The sequence below is a fragment of the Nicotiana tomentosiformis genome, chromosome 9 (genome assembly GCF_000390325.3).
Source record: "Nicotiana tomentosiformis chromosome 9, ASM39032v3, whole genome shotgun sequence".
Classification (NCBI taxonomy): Eukaryota; Viridiplantae; Streptophyta; class Magnoliopsida; order Solanales; family Solanaceae; genus Nicotiana; species Nicotiana tomentosiformis.
Genome location: NC_090820.1, coordinates 105,971,159 through 105,993,080, shown reverse-complemented (window position 1 = coordinate 105,993,080; position 21,922 = coordinate 105,971,159). Strand labels below are relative to the sequence as shown.

Genomic DNA, 21,922 nt, shown 5'->3' with positions numbered 1-21,922 from the left:
CTCTGAAACCGTAAGGGTCACTGTAACCCTAGTTTAAGCTTTCCTCAGTTCACTATTCTTGCCGTTCAGTGCAAAAACTAAGTAATTTGCAAGTCCGAATGATCAAGTTGGGATCGACTATATGAATCCTCACAGTGTTGTCATGAAAATAATAAATATTGCCGACGATAACGATGATGATGTTTCAGTAATATATGAAACCCCAAAAACTTCAAAGAGCAAAGGAGCCAAGATTAGTGATGGTATTGAGAAAAGAAATCAACAAGTTTCCTTATTTAAGATTTTGTGTTCAAAACCTAGCTGCAGTGGAACTAAAAAGGCCTTTATTGATCTATCTAAAGAATCCCCAGATGAAGAAATTCAGATTTTGGATTCTAATTTTTCATTCTCCAAAAATTCAAAAAGGGGTTCAAATTCGAAGTCTATTGTTATAGATGATGACGGTAATGACAATTTTACGTGTGATATTTGCGTTGACGAAAAGTCAATGAGTGAAATGTTCAAAATAATGGGGTGCACACATTCTTATTGCAAACAATGTATGGCTAAGTATGTAGCCTCAAAACTCCAAGAGAATATTTCTCGAATTTCATGTCCCGTTTCAGGTTGTAACGGGCTATTAGAGCCGTATTATTGTCGTTCAATTTTGCCTAATGAAGTGTTTAATAGATGGGGCGATGCGTTATGTGAAAAAGTGATTTTAGGGTATGAGAAATTTTATTGTCCGTTTAAGGATTGTTCTGCACTTTTGATTGATGAATGTAGTGGTGAAAATATGGTTATTACTCAATCAAAATGTCCAGAATGTAAAAGGTTGTTTTGTACTAAGTGTAAAGTTCCTTGGCATTTAGGGATTGTGTGTGAAGAATTTGAGAAATTGCACAAAGATGAGAGGGAAAGGGAAGATATACAGCTTATGCAACTTGCTAAGAGTCAAGAATGGCAAAGATGTCCAAATTGTAGATACTATGTTGCTAGGTCTCAAGGTTGTGCCCAAATACATTGCAGGTAAGTTATAGGTCATCGGATTTTCATATACAACTTATGTTCTATGCATTGATTATGTAAAAAATATTTACAAAATCATGCCTATGAGAAAAATTTTTATATTGTCGTCAGTGTATATAGCTTAAATTATTTTCATATTTTCTACTAGTTGATATCTTGTTGTGGCAAATTTGCAGAATTGTGAAATATAACATTATTTTTGGAACGGCCGATAAAAAATAGTGACAAACAAAGTGTAATATTAATTGTGAACAAGTTGTTGAGAACAATGTTTTAAATTTGGATTTTTTCGGCTATTATTTTTATAGCGGCTATACTGTATCATTTTCCCGTCATTTTCACTTTAAATTTTGATATATTGTTGTTATCTTTAAAATTACAGGTGTGGATGTAACTTTTGTTACAAATGTGGAGCTCAGTCTACTAATCACTACTGCAGTAACTGTGGTACTTAAGTACGTACTTGTTTAAACTTATTTGTTTCAATTTGTTTTTAGTTCCTTTCTCTTCTCTTTTTCCTTTGATCTAAAGAAGAAAAGTTCACTATGGATATAGAACTTTGTTTCAGGTGCTTTTAAGAATATAATTTTGAGTTATTATACTGGATGTTTTCTTCTTCCAATTTCTTTCATATGTATTTTGATCAGAACGTAATTGGACATAGTGATGAATGATGGTGAAAAATGTATATGTATAGTTTACTAATTTTTGGAAGATCCACTATTTATTGTATCTACCATAACATTGTTTGAGCGACTTGCATATGTCTCGCGTCATTGATTTGCCTCATTTTGATTGTTTCTCGCGTCATTGATTTGCCTCATTTTGATTGTTTGAGCGACTTGCATATGTCTCGCGTCATTGATTTGCCTGTATCTGCTACCTCTCATTACTATTGATATTATATATACCTATCGCCAATAGTGAGTGAGGTAAATAGAAAGAAATTACCTAGCTTTTTAGTCTAGTTGAGAATTGAATCCCTGACATCTGATATTCGAAAAAAAGTTGAAAACCCTTTTAAGATATTGAATTTTCACAAATGAAATGCTATATTTTATGCTGGGAATGTCTTTCTCCTGAAATTGATGAACCTTTTAGACCAGGGTCTAAAGATCATTTTTGAGCAAGTTGAAATTCTTATGAGAAAATATCAGATCTCAGTGAGCGAGCTGAAAATTATATGAGCAAATATTAGATCCGAGTCTATCGTTGCCTTAAAGGGGTAATTTCTCAAGGGCTATATATGCACAACTTTTAAAAATATGGACAAAATCTAAATAGTAGCCAAAAAAAAGACATTTGCATAATTTAGCCCGTGTTGAAAGTTCACAATATTATGCTATGTAGGAGGGTTGTTCTTTTGGCACAATTATTTTCTAAAAGCATCAATTAACTTCATTTATTTTACAAATTACAAAGTCTTTCCTTTGTATATTACAAAAGTAACCACATAACTAATAATCTCTGTCTCTCTCCCTCATGTGAGAAGAAAAAAAGTAGGCTTCTCTTATTAATTGTGGAGTTTGTGTACTTTAAGTGTTAGAGATTTTGGACTTGAGAAAAGAGCCACTTTTGGTTATTTCACGCAAAGGTTTGTCAGTAAATCTAATGATATTGTAAACCCAAGCTCCTGCTATGGCCCCAAGTGTTGGGCTCACTAAGTAAATCCATAGTCCTCTGTAATGAGTTGACACTATTGCTGGGCCCAAACTCCTTGCTGGATTCATTGATGCTCCCGATATCGGCCTGTCCGTTACAAAACTCATTAAAAATAGCTAACGAATGTATAATATATGATTATATATGATATATGCATAACTGTATATAATCAATACATAATTTATATATATATGTTAGAAAAAGTTAATAGTAAATTCGGCCGGCTATTTGTTTAAAGATCTTAAAATTTTCTATGTGATTATGTATAACATATGTATAATCGTATATAATTTATGTATATCGACTAAAAAAAGTAAATAGCGAATTCGGCTCTCAAGTGGAGCTAACATGGGTGGCTACATGCTAGTATAGATAAATCAAGGTGAGATAGGACGGCCGCCCAAAGGCCCAGCGAGGTTGGCGCGAAGGCTGCTTGTTTGTGGGGGGGGGGGAAGGGGGGTAGAGTGTAGTACTAAAGGTCCTCGGACTTCGAGGTATTCTTTCTTTGGGCAGTTGTTCACCACTGGATCTCGCTAATACAGCCCTCTATAGTTTTCGGCACCGAGATTTTTTTTCTTTTTTGTTCCGAGGAATTCGGCCAGCTATTTTTGCCTCAATATTTTCTATTACATTGGGAATCATGAAAGGGGATAGTGAGAATTAAACTGACACGTATCGTGTGAGAATTCTACCAATACTATTAGACTGTAAGTTTTGATCACAACTCATTAATTTTTAGCATCAAAATAACAAAAGTTAATAATTAAGAGTGAATTATAAGTATTTTTACCTGAAAAATATTGCATATGAAACTAATTTTTCTCAAGAGGTGATCACATAACCAAAGTAATTAAAATAAAGAAAGCAATTAAAAAAGAGTAATTACCCGGCAAACATCACATTAAGCAAAATGGTTGCCCCAACTGCAAGACCAGCAAGTTCCCCAATCTACAATCATAAAAATGACAGAAAAATAGAAATTATGTAACAATGATATGTTCAAGAATCCCTAAGTCATTTATTTATTCAACTAAATTACTTCTAAGAAGGATTTCATTAATTAAAGTCACCATATTGTGACTAATTAAATGATTATTTGACAGCTATATTTAGCTTGTAACACCTCGATTGGTAAATATAGTTAGCACATTAGTATTAATTAAAAAATTACCATTAAAAGTCCAATGGGATGAGTGATTTTTTCACGTTTGATTAGAGGTTTTGATTTTGAGCTTTAAGAATGACAAACTTCTTGGCAGGGATCAGTTTACCTCCTTACTGAGCTAACCCGGTCTGAATCCGGTTAGTTAGTCGGGTCAATGAAGGTCAAATATTAGATGATTAAAAAAAGGACAATATTTGCAAAAATAACCACTTTAGATTTCAGTCCTTGTAATTGATAAAATAGCCACTATCATGGAATTATGGGATTCGAACATTGAACCTCACTGGTACAAGTCTAGCCTCTCTTTATTGGATGATTAAAAACGGAAAATATTTGCAGAAATAACCACTTTAGTTTTCAGTCCTTGTAATTGAAAAATAGCCGCTATCATGGAATTATGGGATTCGAACATTGAACTTCAATGGTACAAGTATAGTCTCTCTCTTTTTAGTAATAGTGCGGGCTAGTTACTTTTCATCGATCCGTAGTTTGATTATATTAATTATAAAACTATCTATATATATATATATATATGGAGTACTTACAGCTCGGTTATCGGTTGCAACGCCAGAGATAACAAACATGAGATAAAATGTGATTATGAATTCAACTACGAAAGATTGAAATTCAGTCCCTGTAGGTAGAGTTCCAGCAAAATGATCGTGTTTTCCATTAAATATTAGTCGTAAAGTTCCACTTGCTAGGGTTGCTCCAAGAATTTGAGCTGCTACATAAGCTGGTACCTGCAAAAATGTTTTTAAAAAAAAAAAAAAAAGATAAATAATGATCACATAATAGGTTAGAGAGAGTATACAACATAATCTATCTCTTTAGATTAAATTAATTAATAAGTCTTATGCAATGAAAATTCGGATTAGTTGGAGCACTGAATAAAATACCAGAAAAAGTAATTCTTATTACATCAAAATAATACTATTTTTGGTCTATATTATCTATCTTTTAAAGATTTATGTATTTTCTTTAAAAAGATATTTAATTGTCGTAATCCTAAGAACATTTATCTCTCGTTAAACGTCTCACTTAGTTAATATTTCAGTAATTGGAACAGTACGGTTATATTTGAAAATAATGACTTCTCATTTCTTTAAACTATCAAATATTTTATAATAAATTCAGTTTATCAAAATAATTGATATTTAGGATTGGTGGCAGAGCCGGAAATTTAAAGCTTATTGGTTCGAAATTCTAATCATTTTAAGTTATAAGGTTGTAAATTAATAATTTATAAATATTCAATAAACTTTTAAGATAAATACAAGATTTGAACTAAAGTTATCGGGTTCGGCCGAACATGTTTGCGACATGCTGGCTCCGTCCCTGATCGGAGGGGATATGTTCATTTATATAGTGTGAATGTGTCTAAATAATTAACCAAAGACACATAAAATAGTTCAATTCAAACTCAAAATCTACAAATATTCTTTTTTTTCCTCAAGACCAATGACTTTAAAAACTCAGAAAACTTTAATATTCATAGAAAAAGATAATTTAATTTTTATTCAAATATACCTGTTTCCAAGGGAACCTTTTAACTGTGGCAAAGGCAATAGTAACAGAAGGGTTAAAATGAGCACCAGAAATGTGGCCAACTGAGTAAATCATGACCATTACCACAAGTCCCCAAGTTATGGCTATTCCTGGAAATGTTACCATTCCTTTGTCTGCATTTACCACCACTGATCCACAGCCCGCAAATATCAAGAAATATGTTCCTATCATTTCTGCTATAACCTGTACATTTTCACGATTTTCATTAAAGAGTATCAAAATTTTAAAAAATAAATACACAAAAAATTTAACGGAATTTAATACATAGTATATATACATAAAAAAGTTTTACCTATATAAAATAGTAGTATAATTTTCTGGCCAAGAAGTATCAATTGACACCCCTTGCAGCTATATGACTCCGCCACGGATTATTACTTCATGTAATTATAATTTCATAAATAATCAGACCAAAAATATACATCAAAATAATACAGTAATCTCACACGTGCAAATGACCAATTGTGGTTTTTTATTAATTTGTTTTGGTGAATTCTAAGGTTTTGTTGGCACTCTGAGGCTGAATTTTCTAGGATACTTTTAGCATAGCTACAGAACAAGTATATTCCCGCAAGATATTAGAATCAATTTAACTTTTAATTTTTTAATTAAGTTTTAAATATTTTTTCCTTAAATTTCATATCCAATAAAATATCATCACGTGAAATAGGATAGATTGAGTAATAACTAAATGTTTATCTTCTTTAACGGCTTAAATTTTTAGATGATATAATCATCAATTTAATATGTTTTTAAATAAGATAACCATACAATTTGACATAGTATTAAAGCTAAGCATAGATCATGGCAAGTAACGAGTTCGAGTCTAACCATCATCCTACAAAAAGAATTTTTATGTATTTGTCCATAAAAAAATTGGGCCAGAAAAAAATAATCAGGTAAATATGTAAAACATATGTTCAAAATATAAAAAAGTAAATATAAGTGTATCCTTTCTAATTGTTTTACCTTTTAATTAAATAAAATGATCACACAATTCAACGTCTTCAATTAAACAGGAAATGAATAGAAGAACTTCCAGGGAACCTATTTTCCTTGTTTACACTGTGAGAATCGGAGTTGCAGGTTCGAGTTATAGAAACAGCTAATAATACTTGCATTAGGATTGATTGTCTATATTATACTTTTTGGGATACGACACTTTTCCGTACACTGTATGAATGCGAAATACTTTATGCACTGAACTGTCGTTTTACATAGTAAGAATAAGAATAAGAAGAAGAGACGGAGTTACCTTTTGAATGAAAGGAACAGTAAGAAAGCTACAACTTGAAGAAGAATCCTTGTGATTCAAATCATGATCTTCTTTAATATTCAAAGTTACACTATGATTCCCATTAGCCCCTGTTGCTATCTGATCAGCCATAGTAATATAATCCTCTTAAGCTTCTCACTGTTCTGTTCAAGAAAAGAAAGAACCTATAGGAAGATGAGACAACAAAGAGCAGGATTTCTCCTATTTATACAAACTAATTCTAAAAAAGTTATAAGAGAAAGAGAAAGGAAGATGGGACAACTTTTTTTCTTTTTCTTTTCTTTTTTATTTTTTATTTTTGGTTTCTTTCGGAGAGATCTATGCTTTGACAAAGAGTCTTTACGACATAGACTATATTTTATTTGGAAAACAAAGTGGGCAAAAGATAAGTGAAGTAAGGCGTGGTCTAGTGGTCAATACAGTGATAGAGGAGAATCATAAAGTTTGAGAATCAATTTCGAGCAGATGTATACATGATTTTTTTCTCCATTTGCCTAAGGTTTGATAGACAGAGTTACTCCGCACTTGTGCGGGTGTGGATAGCATGTTAGGGTGTAGTCGATTTCCACGTGAACTAGGGGTGCCTATTTTGGTGGTAGTATCAAGTATTCAATGAAATAATTAAAATACGCATAAGTGAACCTGATACCTGAATTAATGAGAAATAGCAAATACTCGATAAAAGTGGGAGGTAGTAGCTGGTTGTGGAATAATCAATATCCGGATGAACCAGGGGTTCATGTGTTGGTGGTAGGTAGCAGATTTCTAATAAAATAATTGAAGTATGACTCGGTAGTTGAACCCCTGGTTCATCCGGATATTGATTATTCCACTACTTGAATTTGTGAGATATAGCAAATACTTGATAAAATATTTAAAATGCTCACAAACTAATTCGACAGAACAGTACAAATAAAAAAAAAAGGAGAAGGAAAAATGAAATGAAAAATTGGAAATTATGAAGATGTGATAGTTAGTATTCAGAATGGATATAGTTGAAAAGTGTGTAGCATTAATTAAGCTGTAAATAAAGATAGCATTTGATATCTAATCCGACAACACACCGAAAAACACAACGTAATAAATGCCAAGAAGAATTTTTTGTCACAATCATTAACTGACAAATGGAAAGTTCTTTTTCATTATTTTTTTCCTAAAAGCGGAATATATAATTAAAGATTACCAAAAATGAAATTCTTCTACTATGGAAAAAACTTCTGAGGTATACGTATTTTTTGTTAACCACTAGTGATATCACGATTCATAATATAATTAAAGAAAATATCGAAAGGATTATGTAGTATTCCAATTTATGTGGTATCGATCGAATTTTGAGAGTCAAACGAGTTTTTCTTTGATCACGATACTTTTATATGTCTTTAAATATTTTGAATTATTAATTATTTTAACTTATAGGAGTATTATTTTTTACGTAATTTTTAAATATATAAATTTTATTTTGAAAATTTTGAAAATACTATATCTAGATTTACGGTCAAAATTAAAAAGTTTGACTTTTAAAATTCAAATGGAGCCACTTTAAACTAAGTAAGAGTCTTCCAACTATGGGAAGACTATTTGTCTAGATCATTACTACAAAAACTAAGTAATATTTCAGGTTTAGAAAATGTTTCCTTCCAAAGTAGTATACTAAGTATTCATCATCAAATGCTGTGACACTTAGAAATAATTGCATATATATTATTAGTCTAACTAAGCTTCCTCTTGGGTATAAACGCTATTTGATGGCAGGTAATTGCTCTATTCTCTTCTAAATTATTGATATTATTTCAATAATTTAATATTATAACTTGTCATTTTTTCTTCCAAGAGAATATAGGGTGGCTGAGGGTGACAATGAAAAAAGGTAAATATCATACTACCATTAAGAATTAACTTAAATAGCAGCTCACTCAATTACTTAAAACTAAAAATAATCAGAGAATAGATAACATATGTATAATTTATGTATAATATGTGTATAACCATATATAATTAATGTATAATTTATGTATATCGACTAGAAAAAATAAAAAGTAAAAATGTCCGGCTATTTGTGTAAAGATCTCTTCTATTAACAAACACATTTGGCTCGATATATTCTATGTTTCTCGATCAATCAGGCAAATTCATTAAAGATAAAAGATCTTGAATCCTAGAAGAATAAAATTGTGAAATAAACCAAGGAGAGCTTGATGCAATGATGCAATAACATACATATATGCTAGAATGAACAAGCTGATCTCTCCACCTTTAGTTAGAGATTTCGGGCTCGAGCTTTCAAAATGAAGAAATTACAAATAAGAAAAGCTTTCTCATTTAATAGGCCCTATGCAATACGATTTAATTTAATAGATAACTACTTGTCGTTACATGTTACTCTAATCGAATAGTTAAAAATAACTTTAAACGGAACAACTATTATATACCGGCAATGAAAATTATAGAACTTCGTCGAACTCAACAAACAGAGTACATCACACTTGACGCTTATGACAAGTTTAATGCTACAAGTCTTAAAAAATCTTATAGCCACATAAATGCTATAGCATATTTCATATTATTTCAATAGTTTTTTTTTTTTATTCTTAAATTTTGTGTTTGGTCAAATTATGTCATATAAATTGAAACCGGTGGAGTATGGAGGAAGAAGACTGGTGATTTGAGCATTAAAGAACAAGTATGAGTTCCCATGCAATCGGCAATACAGCAAATGAATGGTAATCCTAAAACATTAAATTTTTATTCAATACTACATCCTTGCAAATGTCATAACTAGAATCAACCATGTTATATCTTCACTAAAGTTTTGATTAAATTTTTCTTCACATGCATATTCTAGGCATGATTTCGGTTGATCCATAATTTAAGTTTTATGGGTTCAATCTTTAAGATTTTTAATATAAAATCCGTTATATTTTTAAAGTTGTGAGTTCATATCTACTATTTATTATAATTTTATCAGATTTTTACGTATAAATTTATAATCCGTATCAAAAATATTAAATTCAGATGAACCCGATACCTTCAAGCTGCATCTGTCCCTACATGAAGTAGTAGTCAAAGGCCACTTTTGATAGTTGAAGATGTCAAAAAGAACAAGCAATAGAGTTTGTAGATCAAGTCAGCAGCTTTCTAGTAACTTCTCATCAACGGAATTGCACAACCTTAATTGGGAAAAAATATTATTGATGCAAAAACATTTCACATATTTTCTAGGATTGAGTGTGACCTCATAATCTTGTCATTGATTGCATCATTCTATATTCTCATACAATATTTATGTAATACTTTCTAATTTCTTAGACAAATTTCGTATCGATAAAACATGAAAGATATTAGTGTACTAAACGGCAAACTTTTAATCCTAGCTAGTGACGTGTTTTAAAATTGTACAAGTTGAACCAAAGTTACTTCACGTGCAATCTTGGGTAATAAAGGAGCGAATTTAAACGAGATTAGAGAAATTTTACAGGAGTATATATAAAATTCTAGGAGAATTCTTGATCATCTAAACACGTAAGAAATACTAAGAAAAATGGTGACGCATTTTAAAACTGTGTAAATAATCTAAACTCAAAGCGAAGAATATCACTTGGATTGTTACATATACTTCAACTACAATATTCCATATAAGGAAAATGAAACAGAAGTTTCTTTTACAATTCAACTCAAAAAAAAGAGCACCAATATAATTAACTACCACAAGATTAGTAGATCACTTGACTTTTGCAGGGCTCTTGCACAAAGCTACACAATATGCGTAAAAATTTCAACAACCCACAAAACTTATCATGATTAATTAGTGCCATGCAAGAACAACTTTTAACTCGCATGCATTAACCCCACTTACTTCCCACTATTCACCACTTCAAATTAGAAGTTTCCAAAATGCTCTTTGGACTACTTGTGTCAAATAATCAAAGATTTATCTTAATTAAAAATGGCAGTTAGATGCTCGAAGCATTCCGCATTTACGTAGGATTTGGAAAAGACCGCACTTCAAAGGGTATATTATAGGTAGCGTAACCGTAACACAAATATCAATAACTTTGAACTCATATCCTATAAGTTACGTTCAGAAACTACTTTACCGTTGTTTCAAGTTCGCTCCCTTTCTAAGGTTTCATCTTAATCTTAATTAACACATGATATTTCAACTATGCACTTTATCGTATCAAATTCCAAATTTAATATCCCATTTATGTTTGGAATCTAACTTTGGTGAACTGTGTTCAGACAGATTTTTTGTGAATAGATTAGGACAAGAAGTAGTAAAATATTGTAGCTAAGGCCAAAAGAAAAGTCTTTAGTCATTTGCCCATGATTCATGGAATTTGGTAGTTGATTTATCTTTTTTGAAATGGCAGGCAATGACCTTGTAACCCCCTTCAATTTTCTTACTTCTCATCACTAGGAAATCATTGGTATTGTTTACACTGTTGAGAGCTAAATCTATGAATTTGATGCTACTTCAATTTCCTCTTTTATATTTTTTGTTGTAGTGGCACATCTTTACAGAGAACATGCCTTAATAGGAAGGTTAAAGATTAGGATATAAAGTTAGTAGGTAGTCGAGCGTTTCCCCGGTCCATACCAGTAATATTGATACGCATTCTCGTATTTTCCTATTCTTAGGTTTCGACTACTACCGGTTGTTTCTTTCGTTTCAGACATCTCATTATCTTGCTGTTTTACTGCTTCTTTTTCATGGTTCCTACGCTATCATTTTTCTTTTTCATTATTGTTATGTTTATATGTTTCTTGAGCCGAGCGTCTATTGGAAATGGTCCCTCTACCTCCACACGATACGGGTAAGGTATGCGTCAGAGGCGGACCCAAGATTTAAAGGGTGCCACTACTAACCTATCACTATTTTCTAAAGACCTCACTATGTGGGATTGCACCGGGTATGTTGTTGTCGTATATTTTTTGTTCTAGATTTAGACTAAGCAGAAATTGCTCATTTCATTGTTAATTATTTTATCCTTCCTACTTGTATCATAGTTACTAGCTAGCATAAGTAGCCACATATAATTCTTAATAATAATTTCTTATTACATAGAAAATATAAGAATTGAAAATAAAAATCATGAATTTAAAAACACTCAAAATTTCTCCTTTACCCCCAGCAAACCGCGTAAAAAATGATAAAAAGTCTAAAGTCGTTACAATCACATCCTTTAATTGTTTGGAAATTTTATAGAAATTAAAAAGGGAACATACAGTTTTGCCTTTCTACCGAAAACAAAAAAGGGTGCTTAAGAGAATTTTGTTGAGAATTTGCAACGAAAATTGGTGGAGAATTCTACAAAAATTAGAATAAAAAGGAGAAAAGAAATATATATGTTCAAGGAATAGTATTACTGTCTTTTTAGTAAGACAGGAGTGATATATGCAATTTCTTAAATTTAAGGGCATGTGTCTGCAGCATTACAAACTATAGGAGAGTTAGCTATTAAAATTTTTTGAATTAATATTTGAAAGAATGAAATAGTGTTTCTTATGTGATGATTAGTCAGAACATTTCTAATGTGATGTTATGTGTTTTCAATAGTTCTTAAATAAAATTCTGAATCGAGATGATGCCCAATGCAACCAAAAAATCTATAGTATACTTTATTGATTCCAATTTATGTGGTTAAATAGTTTAACTTAAGTTTTTTATTTCTTATTTTATTCTTGATGATAAGCTTTTGTAGCTAAACAAATCATATTATGATGATATATTTAAGAGTACCGAATTTCAAAAGTCTTATAATAACACAAATATTATGATATATTTATAATAAGAAGTTTCAAACATCTTCCTTGATCTTTTCAACTCTATTCCCGGTCTATTTTTACCATAAAAATTGAAATGGATATACGGAGTATAACAGTTTCATTTTAAAAACGGAAAGGGCCAAAAATACCCTTTAACATATTGAAAATGGCTCATAAATACTCTCAGTTAACCTTTTGAACTACAAATGCCCCTAACATTTCTTTTGGGCTCAAATTTGCCACTATTAGGGTGTTTGGCTAAGCTTATAGGCTGGTCAAACTGACTTATACGCACCCTTTGACTTATCTACGCGTTTGGTAAACACTCAAAGTGCTTATAAGCTAAAATTAGCCATAAGTCATAAGCTGGTCACCCCCAACTTATGGCTTTTCAGCTTATAAGCACTTTTAGTTTGACCAACACTTTTTACTAATTTATCCATAATAATATTTTCTAATTCACAAAATACTTTTCCCAAAATAAATTTCTTGACTTTCTCTTCATTCCATATTCGTTATTAATTCTTTTCTTTACAAAGAAATTTTTAATTTATAATCTTATGAAAAAAAATCAAGGGTATTTTAGTCATTTTAAAAAAAAGAATAACTTATCAGCACTTTTTAATCACATCAACTACTTATTATCAGTTTCAGCATTTCTATCCAAACACGTAAATGTTATTTTAAACGGCAAAGGGTCAAATATACCCCTCTACTTTCGAAAATGGTCTAAGAATACCCCTCATTATATTATTGGGTTATCTATACTCCTACAGTCATACTTTGAGTTCAAATATACCCCTCATTTAAACGGAGGGACACGTGTCATCGTCCTGTTGGTCAATCCTAAATATCTCCTAATTAATTAAAAAGACCCATTATCCATACCCGAAAAATAATTTATTTTTTTTTTTGTAAAAACTGGAAAAAACTAAAACAAATTTGTACTAAAAACTGAAAAAAACTAAAATATTTTTTTTCCAGTTTTTACAAAAAACTACTTTAGAAAAAACTGAAAAATATTTTCTAAAACAATGTTTTTGTAAAAACGGAAAAAAAAAAACTGAAAATCAATTTTCTAAAGTAATTTTTTATGTAAAAACTGGAAAAAATTGAATTGTTTTTACTAAAAACTGAAAAAAAAAATGAAATTATTTTTTTCTACTTTTTACAAAAAATCTGCTTTAAAAAAAGCTGAAAAATATTTTCTAAAATCATATTTTTGTAAAAACTAAAAAAAAGAGCTGAAAATAAATTTTCTAAAGCAATATTTTTGTAAAAAATGAAAAAATAAAATATATATATATTTTTTTCAGTTTTTAGTTTAAAATATTTCATTTTTTTCTAGTTTTTAATTGCTTTAGAAAATTATTTTTCAGTTTTTTTTTCCAGTTTTTTCAAAAATATTGTTTAAAAAATATATTTTCAGTTTTTTCTAAAGCAGTTTTTTGAAAAAACTAAAAAAATAAATATTTTCATTTTATTTCAATTTTTAGTAAAAAAATATTTTAGTTTTTTCCAGTTTTTACAAAAAAAAAAAAAAAAATCGGGTATGGATAATGAGTCTTTTTAATTAATGAGGAGATATTTAGAATTGACCAACAGGACGATGACACGTGTCTCTCCGTTTAAATGAGGAGTATATTTGAACCCAAAGTATGACTGCAGGGATATAGATAACCCAATAGTATAACGAGGGGTAAGGGTGGCAAGTGGGCCGGTCCAGGTCCGGGACCGCGGGCCAAACGGGCCAGGACCGTTTGGCCCGGTTTTAGCGTGTCTGGGCTAGTCTCGTGGGCCGGTCCTATGATTTGGGCCCGTCAGACCCGGGACCGTTTAGCCCGCCATGGCCCGGGATCGGCCCGGTCCCTTAGCGGGCCAAACGGTCCCAACGGCTATTTTTTAAAAAAAAAAAATAGAAAATTAATTTTTAAAAAAAAAATATATATATATATATATATATATATATATATATAGCCGTTGGGTTGTCAAAAATAGCAGTTGGCTATTTATAAAATAGCCGTTTAACCCCTCCAACTTTGTTTTAATCCCAAACTTTTTATAATTACACTTTTCTTCTCAATGGTGGTATTAGCACCTTGTTGCGCTCATTCCATAGGGGGATGAAGACTAAGAAAGATATTGTCATATTTTTTAATGCTATAATAAAATTACAAGGCATATCTCTTTACAATATTTAGACTTAGATATTATTTTTAACATCCTTTTGTCTTTAGACTAATATATATACTATACTATACTATATACACATCTTATATATAGTATATAAGCTGTATATATAGCTTATCGAATATAGCTTATATATATATACATTTAATATATATACTATATATACATTTAATATATATACTATACTATATATATATCTTATATATAGTATATAAGATGTATATATAGCTTATCGAATATAGCTTATATATATATATACACACACATCTTATATCGATATACTATATATACATCTTATATACATCATATATACTATATATACATCTTATAGTCTGTTTAGCCTGCGGCCCGGGACCGTTTAGCCCGGGACCAAACGGTCTCGGGCCGGTCTTTAGAAAAAACCCGTTTAGGTCCGGACCCGTTTAATTTGGGCCCGGGGCGGGGACCGTTTGGCCCGGCCCACTTGGCCCGTTTAGGCCCGGGACCGGCCCACTTGCCAGCCCTAACGAGGGGTATTCTTAGACCATTTTCGAAAGTAGAGGGGTATATTTGGCCATTTTTCGTATTTTAAAAATCAATTTTAGCACTTAAAAAAAAATTTCATCACTACAAGTTTATCAACTATTTACAATCAGCTAAACCAAAATGGGCTCTATATTTAACAGACCCTAACTTTACTCAATTTTTGGAACCCATGTGGCATTTCTAAGCTTGCCACCTGTCTATAATATTTAATTTAAATTAAACCCACCCTTATCTTTATAACCCAATCCGATTTGACTCATAATCTGTTTAATTTAAATTTATAAACACCTCCGTTCTTATTTTACCCAACACTTGACCCCGTGCTTCTATTAGAGCTTTTGGGTAATTTGCCTTGGATAATCATTTGAGGCCCTTAAAGCAATCAACAAATACAGAGATAACAATATAAGAAGATGTCTTGGTTTACTTAGCAAGAGTAGGTTGCTCTAGTGGTAAGCACCCTCCACTTCCAACTAAGAGGTTGTGAGTTCGAGTCACCCAAAAGCAAGATGAGGAGTTCTTGGAGGGATAGAGCCGAGGATCTATCGGAAACAACCTCTCTACCTCTGGGCTGTTGTTGTTGTCGTCGTCGTCTTGATTTTCTTAGCAATTTTTCCATGTTGTCTTAGCTCCCATGGAAATGACGGGGGTTGCAAGTGTTGGGTAAAAATAATAATGGGTCAAATCGGGTTACGTTATAAGGATATGAGTATGTTCATTTTAATATTATATATACACGTGGAAAGCTTAGAAAATGCCACGTGGTTGTTTTATAGTCCAAAATTTGAGCAAGTTAGGTCTGGTTAAATATAAGGGCAAATTTGAGCCCAAAAGAAACCTTAGGGGCATTTATAGCCTAAAAGGTTAACGGAGGGTATCTATAAGCCATTTTTAATACGTTAAGGATATTTTTGACCATTTTTCATTTTAAAAAAGATAATTAATTCAAAGATTAATTGATTTCATCACTATATTTTAATCACTCCCTTAGGAACAAATACATTTAAAGTTGAAGTCCATGGGCTAAAATTGTATGTTGAAGCCTTGGCCCAAGTGAATCAAGCCTATTGAAGTGTTTGATGTCCCAATACACACTCTCACGTATTGAAAAATTTTATTATGCTATTTTTAATTTAAGTGATCAAATGAGCGGCTATTTAGTTTAATTTTTAAAAATTTAAACAATGAATTTGGCTATTACATTTTCCATGTTTTACTTGTTAGCACTAACAGCATTCCTAATACAAATTTCTAACTAAATTAACCTCGACACAGACAAAATAGAAAACGATACATGACCTAACTAAATTTATATTCGTAAAAGACAACTACTTCCGAAAAGATAAATGAAAACAAATTTTACCTTTTTAATGTTATTCTCTTCTTATTTCTCATATTCTATAAAAAAAAATTAAGATAGTCTTTCGGTTTAATACCATTAAAGTATTTCACAAGAATACCTTAATTATTACATAAGCTAAATATATAGAAGCAAATTTTATGTAGAGGACTTATTTGTGGGTAGTCATTTTGAAATGTCTTTACATATATTCTTATCACTAAATCGTAGTTAATCAATATATATTCTCACCTTAAATTATGACATAACCATGTTAAATTAGTATGGTTTGGAGTGCAGGTAATCACTATTGAGGAAATATTAATAGATGGAGAAAGGAACAATTTCACTCGAGGAGATGCAAAACACTTTGGCTAAGTCAACACCAGCTACTATATATTATGTGAACAATCACAAAAGATAAGTACAAAAGGAAAAAAAAAAAAAAAAAGTGGCTGCTTCCACGGCTCGAACCCGTGACCTATAGGTGACACAGAGACAATGTTGCTCTAAGGAACCTGTGCCATTTGCTCCTACTATGTATTTTAAATGGTTTTACGAATCAGAACATCTTCACATTCAGAAGGGACCAACAGAAGAAGTTAATTTCAAACCTTGCACAAAGATAGGTCATGACCAAATCAATGAATAAATAGATTTCTCATTGCACTACTCTATTTGCGAAGCAACAACAACAACAATTGACTCAATCCCAAACAAGTTGGGGTCGACTATATGAATCATACCATGTTCCCTATTTCAATTCATCTCAGGCCAACATTATGATAATCAGCCCCTTTCTACAATCAACTTTCCATCCTTGTATGGGTAGCAAAGATACTTTCGACAAAAGTAGGTAATAGAAAGGATTACCTTGTGCTAGAGTTCCCAAGTGTAAGCTCCAGATCATCGGTCACACATTCCTCATGAATTCTTTCACCTTCCCATGGCTTTACTAATCCCTTCATATTGCTGCCAAACGCAAACTCCGCTGAAATAGCATCTGACATTGGTATATCAGCTGTTCGGTCGATACCTGCTCCAATTGCTGGAGAACATGTCCCGCTTTGCCCTGGTGTCCACATCCGAGACCCTCCGTACGATAGTGGCTCCTTAAATCCAAATGGATTTGGCGAGACAAGGCTAAATGTGGGAGATGAAGGCTCGTCTTGTGGAGTTTGAACACCAGAAAGCCAACCTGAATCGGGTGGTGTTTGACAACCAGGACTAGCTGGGGTAGAGGACGGCAAGAAAGCATAGTGTTGTTGTACCCATGACGTTGAATTGGCTGCGGGATCATCGCTCATCCTAGGAGTACGAGCTGTAGGAGAGCTCAAAGGTGGAGTAACGGGCGCACTTATAGAGCTCCCCGGAATGTACAAATGGTGGGGAAATTTGGAAGAAGAAGGCGATGAACCGGATGACAGATTCTTAAGCCAAGGAATTAGTGAGTTGGGATCCGAATTATTTTGGGTATTTGCAACGTAATGGGATGAGACCGGGCTAGGGAAAGATGAGGAAGCAGGGCTTGGATTATACGAAGCACCTGGACTCGGTTGGTAAGATGAGCAGGGATTTACAGATGCTGAATAACCTATAATATCCATACGTTCTACTGGCTTGCATCCCTGGAAAATAGAAAAATCGATAAGCATATATAAAAATGGATAATCACAAAAAGAATTGACAACAAATCTGCCACCAGAACTATGCAATGTCACCGTCCCTCAAAGATGTCAAACATTCAAGTTCTAGATGCAACATAAAGCCATAAACAAGTTGTTACTTGGTGCAAAGCAATAAGGCAGACCTGAATGCGCTGATAATTTTCCAAATCATTGATTAAAATATCAACTCAAACAAAGCAACCAAAGCACGAGCACTCATTTTGCACACTACTTGTACCTTGACCGCTCATCTCTATCATTGTTCACAAAAATATAGATGTGTCCACACAGAAGCAGAGACATCACTTAACATACAAATCATATCATGAATGTGGAGCCACCAATATTTTGGTTCTTATGAATGTAGCAATTTGCTTCGTTGTTAATAGAAAACTTCTGCAACACAGTGAGTCAGTGACTACTTAACTTAGCTCTCCATATACAAAGACAGAGTGAAAACATGAGACAGATTGTGAGCGGACCAACATCATCGCTAAGATATGTTCAATGAACTAGTTGATGTATCTAATAATCTAGCAGATAAGTTATTAACTTTTGAAAGAATGTTCATTGCTGATGGCTAGAATGTCATTTTGAGACCATTTCTCTTACTTGTGTAGTTACTAATACTATTGGTTGATCAGGGACTCGGTCACAGTAAAAACCTACTGCATGAGAAATGAAAGGAGATCAGCAATCTAATGAGTTGAATCACAATCTGTGTCTGCTCCAGTTCCTTTTTCTTATAATGAGACTACTTTCTGTTTGACATGAATTATATTTTAACTAACATCTTTGATAATTTTAAGATTGTTTAGTAAGCCCTAGTATTTTATCTCAGTCCATAGCATAAGAGTACCTCATCCACAATCATTCTGCATAAATAGTTAAATACACAAGAAATTAGTGGAGTCATCTTCAGCAATCCACTTGCCAGGTGACTGTTAGGGGCTGAGCTAGAAGGTTAGCTATGAGTTCGGCCGATATCAATAGCTTTAATACGAACTTTATATTTGTATTAAGAAATTCACTAAATAATATACAAATTCAGAACCATTCAATTCTTAGATTTAGGCTCCACAATGCATCACCAAAAATCTGAAACCCTTTTGTCATCAAATGACCACTTAAATTTTCATCCACAACAATTATGATATATTTTATTGGTCCCCCCTCCTACAATTGACCAAAGACTCAGAATCATGACAGCCATATCCCTACATATTAATGATAAAAGTACCAAACATACCCAAAAAGAATTGGACATAACCCACACCCATATACCATAAAAGGGCAAAAGAGATGGCACTATCAATAATGTCAACACCATCATTATAATTCACTCTCTTAGCCCAACAACAGCTATTCTCTTATCCAATCCAATATTAATTTCCCCACAAGCTCTACAGCCTCACCAGCTATTTTTTTTTGTGTGTGTGAAAAAGAATCAAAAGGTCTCTTTTGATTCTTCTTGAGCCGAGGGTCTATCGGAAACAGCCTCTCTATCCCTCATGGTAGAGGTAAGGTCTGCATACACACTACATTCTCCGGACCCCACTTGGAGATCTTACTGGGTCGTTGTTGTTGTAAAGAGAATCCAAAGATTCTTTATGGTGATGTTTAGGCTATCTTACGCACACCTTGACAAGTTAATCAATAATGTTCTTTCCCATTAACATAGGTATTGGGTAACTCAGCTCACAAAAGCTGAGACAGATGAGAGAAAACACCTAATCCCTTTTTGACGTCGTGAAATATGAACCTTGGACATCATGAATCTTCTTCCATTTTATTGTCCACTAAGCTACACCGTCGATGTAAAAGAATATAAGATTTGATATCTACTTTCCATTATAGTCATACATTATTAACTTTATAACAACTGCAATATAAAGTAGAATAAATGACACCCCCAACGTTTCAAGAACATCTAAGGCCCACAAATTGACAACCAATCCACACCACCGCAAAAGAAACTATTGAATCCCATGCTTGACTTTAGGTGGGCAGTGTGTATTACCCCGGGAATCTCGGAAAAAGACAATAACCAAATTTAATACACAAAAAATTAGCAACTGATTTAAGTTATATAAGCGAACAATATAAAGAATAAGCACAATTTAATATGTTACTATACTAATAGTCTGCTCATTTTCAAAGTTACAAATGAACATTTTATTATGAAAATTTACATGCAATTAATTTATTGTCTGTGTATAAAATTTAAACTATTACTACCTTCATTTCATTTTATATGACCATGTTTGATTCTGCACAGAATTTAATAAAAAAAATTAGATAAATAAAACTTGTGATCTCACACAGGACATAATATGTGTGGTTATAAGATTTTGAAATATGCTATGATTTTAAAAGTGTAACATTTGTCCAACTACTAAAACTTATCATTAAGCGTAAAAATAGAAAATTTAAGTTAAATTTTAGAAATGAGTCATTTTTTTTTAGATAAAATTTTTGTTCCTCAAGTGGTTAACCTTTAAAATTCCCAAAATGTCCTTATGGAGTCAATAAGGGCGTAACAAAATGACTGAATTAGCCTTCTCTACTGAAAAGCAAAAGAACTCGACAGAGGAAACACAAGTATCGGCAGGGGCATTCATGTCAAATTATCATCTGGGTGAAATGTTCAGAAGATCTCAGACCATGGATTACTTACACAAACACAGAGAATGTAATGGATTTTGTCTTTTCAATTTTAATTTCTTTTTTGAAAACGTGAAAATTTGAGCTTCGGAACAAAAACAGAGAGTTTTAAGAAAGAAAAAAATGAAGACTTTTGAAACTTCTAATCTAAAACAAGATATATACATTTGTGTGACTATAAATCTATCTTAATAAGAGTAAAATGAAAATTTTAAAAGTAAATTGATTCTAAATATACAAAAATGTTTTTTTTGTACAAATCAAAAAGAGAAGTATATGACATAAAATTGATATTTACCTTTTTGTAAGTGGTGCCATCTTCTTCAACAATCCAACCAGCTTCATTACACAGAGCTTTCAACACCTCATTATTATCACAGTGTTTTGGGAGCTTAAAATTACCATACATTCTAAGTCCGGCGAAGATCTTCGCCGCGATCGCCCTTCGCCGTCGTTCTCTCCGTTTGTTGTTTTCTCTCTCTTTCCATGACGGAAGTCTCGTGCCGGACGTCATTTACGATGCCTGTAAACCGGTTGCTCTGCTGTAAACCGGGATTAAACCGGACTGAAAGTCTTTCGATTCGGAACCGGTTTGGTTCAGGATCGGGCTTATGAACTGGAAGTTGAAATAAGTGGGAAAGAGGAGGGAGAAGTAAATATGGAGCCGTGATTCGAATATGCCACTGAGCTATGATTAAATTACGAAACTGCCACTAGGTAGTGCTACTGTTTAGCGGGCGTTTGGACATAAAAATTCTGAAAAAAAGTAAGAAAACAATTCAAAGTTGAAAATGATATTTTTGAAAATTAGAGTTGTGTTTGGATATAAATACAATTTGAAACTATTTTTAAATTGTTGTGAGTGTTTTGAAGTGAAACTTTTACAAAAAATAGTTTTTTGAAATTTAATTTCAAGTGAAATTTAAAATTTTCATTGCCAAATAATGCTTCTGAAAAAATAATAATAATAAATTTTAAAAAAAAGAATCATTTTTATAGTCAAACGGCCCTAGTCTTTTCAAAGAAGTGGGTGAGGTAGCTGCTAGGAAGCGTGGTATTCACAACAACGTCGTTTGCATTTTAGCGGGGCC

At 32.3% G+C, this 21,922-nt stretch overlaps 3 protein-coding genes across 3 annotated transcripts; 1 reads left to right on the top strand and 2 right to left on the bottom strand.

Moving 5' to 3' along the window:
• Positions 1–121: 121 nt before the first annotated feature.
• LOC104088070 (E3 ubiquitin-protein ligase RSL1-like) lies at positions 122–1,463 on the top strand. The gene is made up of 2 exons (XM_009592686.1): positions 122–1,008; positions 1,391–1,463. Exons 1-2 carry the CDS (start codon positions 122–124, stop codon positions 1,461–1,463), a joined length of 960 nt encoding a protein of 319 aa, XP_009590981.1.
• Positions 1,464–2,363: 900 nt separating this feature from the next.
• On the bottom strand, positions 2,364–6,851 carry LOC104088066 (aquaporin NIP1-1-like). Its single transcript, XM_009592683.4, has 5 exons — positions 6,660–6,851; positions 5,366–5,587; positions 4,381–4,578; positions 3,557–3,618; positions 2,364–2,757 (listed from the first exon to the last, which is right to left on the bottom strand). The coding sequence occupies exons 1-5, from the start codon at positions 6,789–6,791 to the stop codon at positions 2,544–2,546; spliced, it is 828 nt and encodes a 275-aa protein (XP_009590978.1). The 5' UTR covers positions 6,792–6,851; the 3' UTR covers positions 2,364–2,543.
• A 10,246-nt stretch (positions 6,852–17,097) lies between these two features.
• LOC104088065 (BES1/BZR1 homolog protein 4-like) lies at positions 17,098–21,461 on the bottom strand. The gene is made up of 2 exons (XM_009592682.4): positions 21,130–21,461; positions 17,098–18,128 (listed from the first exon to the last, which is right to left on the bottom strand). Exons 1-2 carry the CDS (start codon positions 21,343–21,345, stop codon positions 17,370–17,372), a joined length of 975 nt encoding a protein of 324 aa, XP_009590977.1. The 5' UTR covers positions 21,346–21,461; the 3' UTR covers positions 17,098–17,369.
• Between the last annotated feature and the right edge of the window lie 461 nt (positions 21,462–21,922).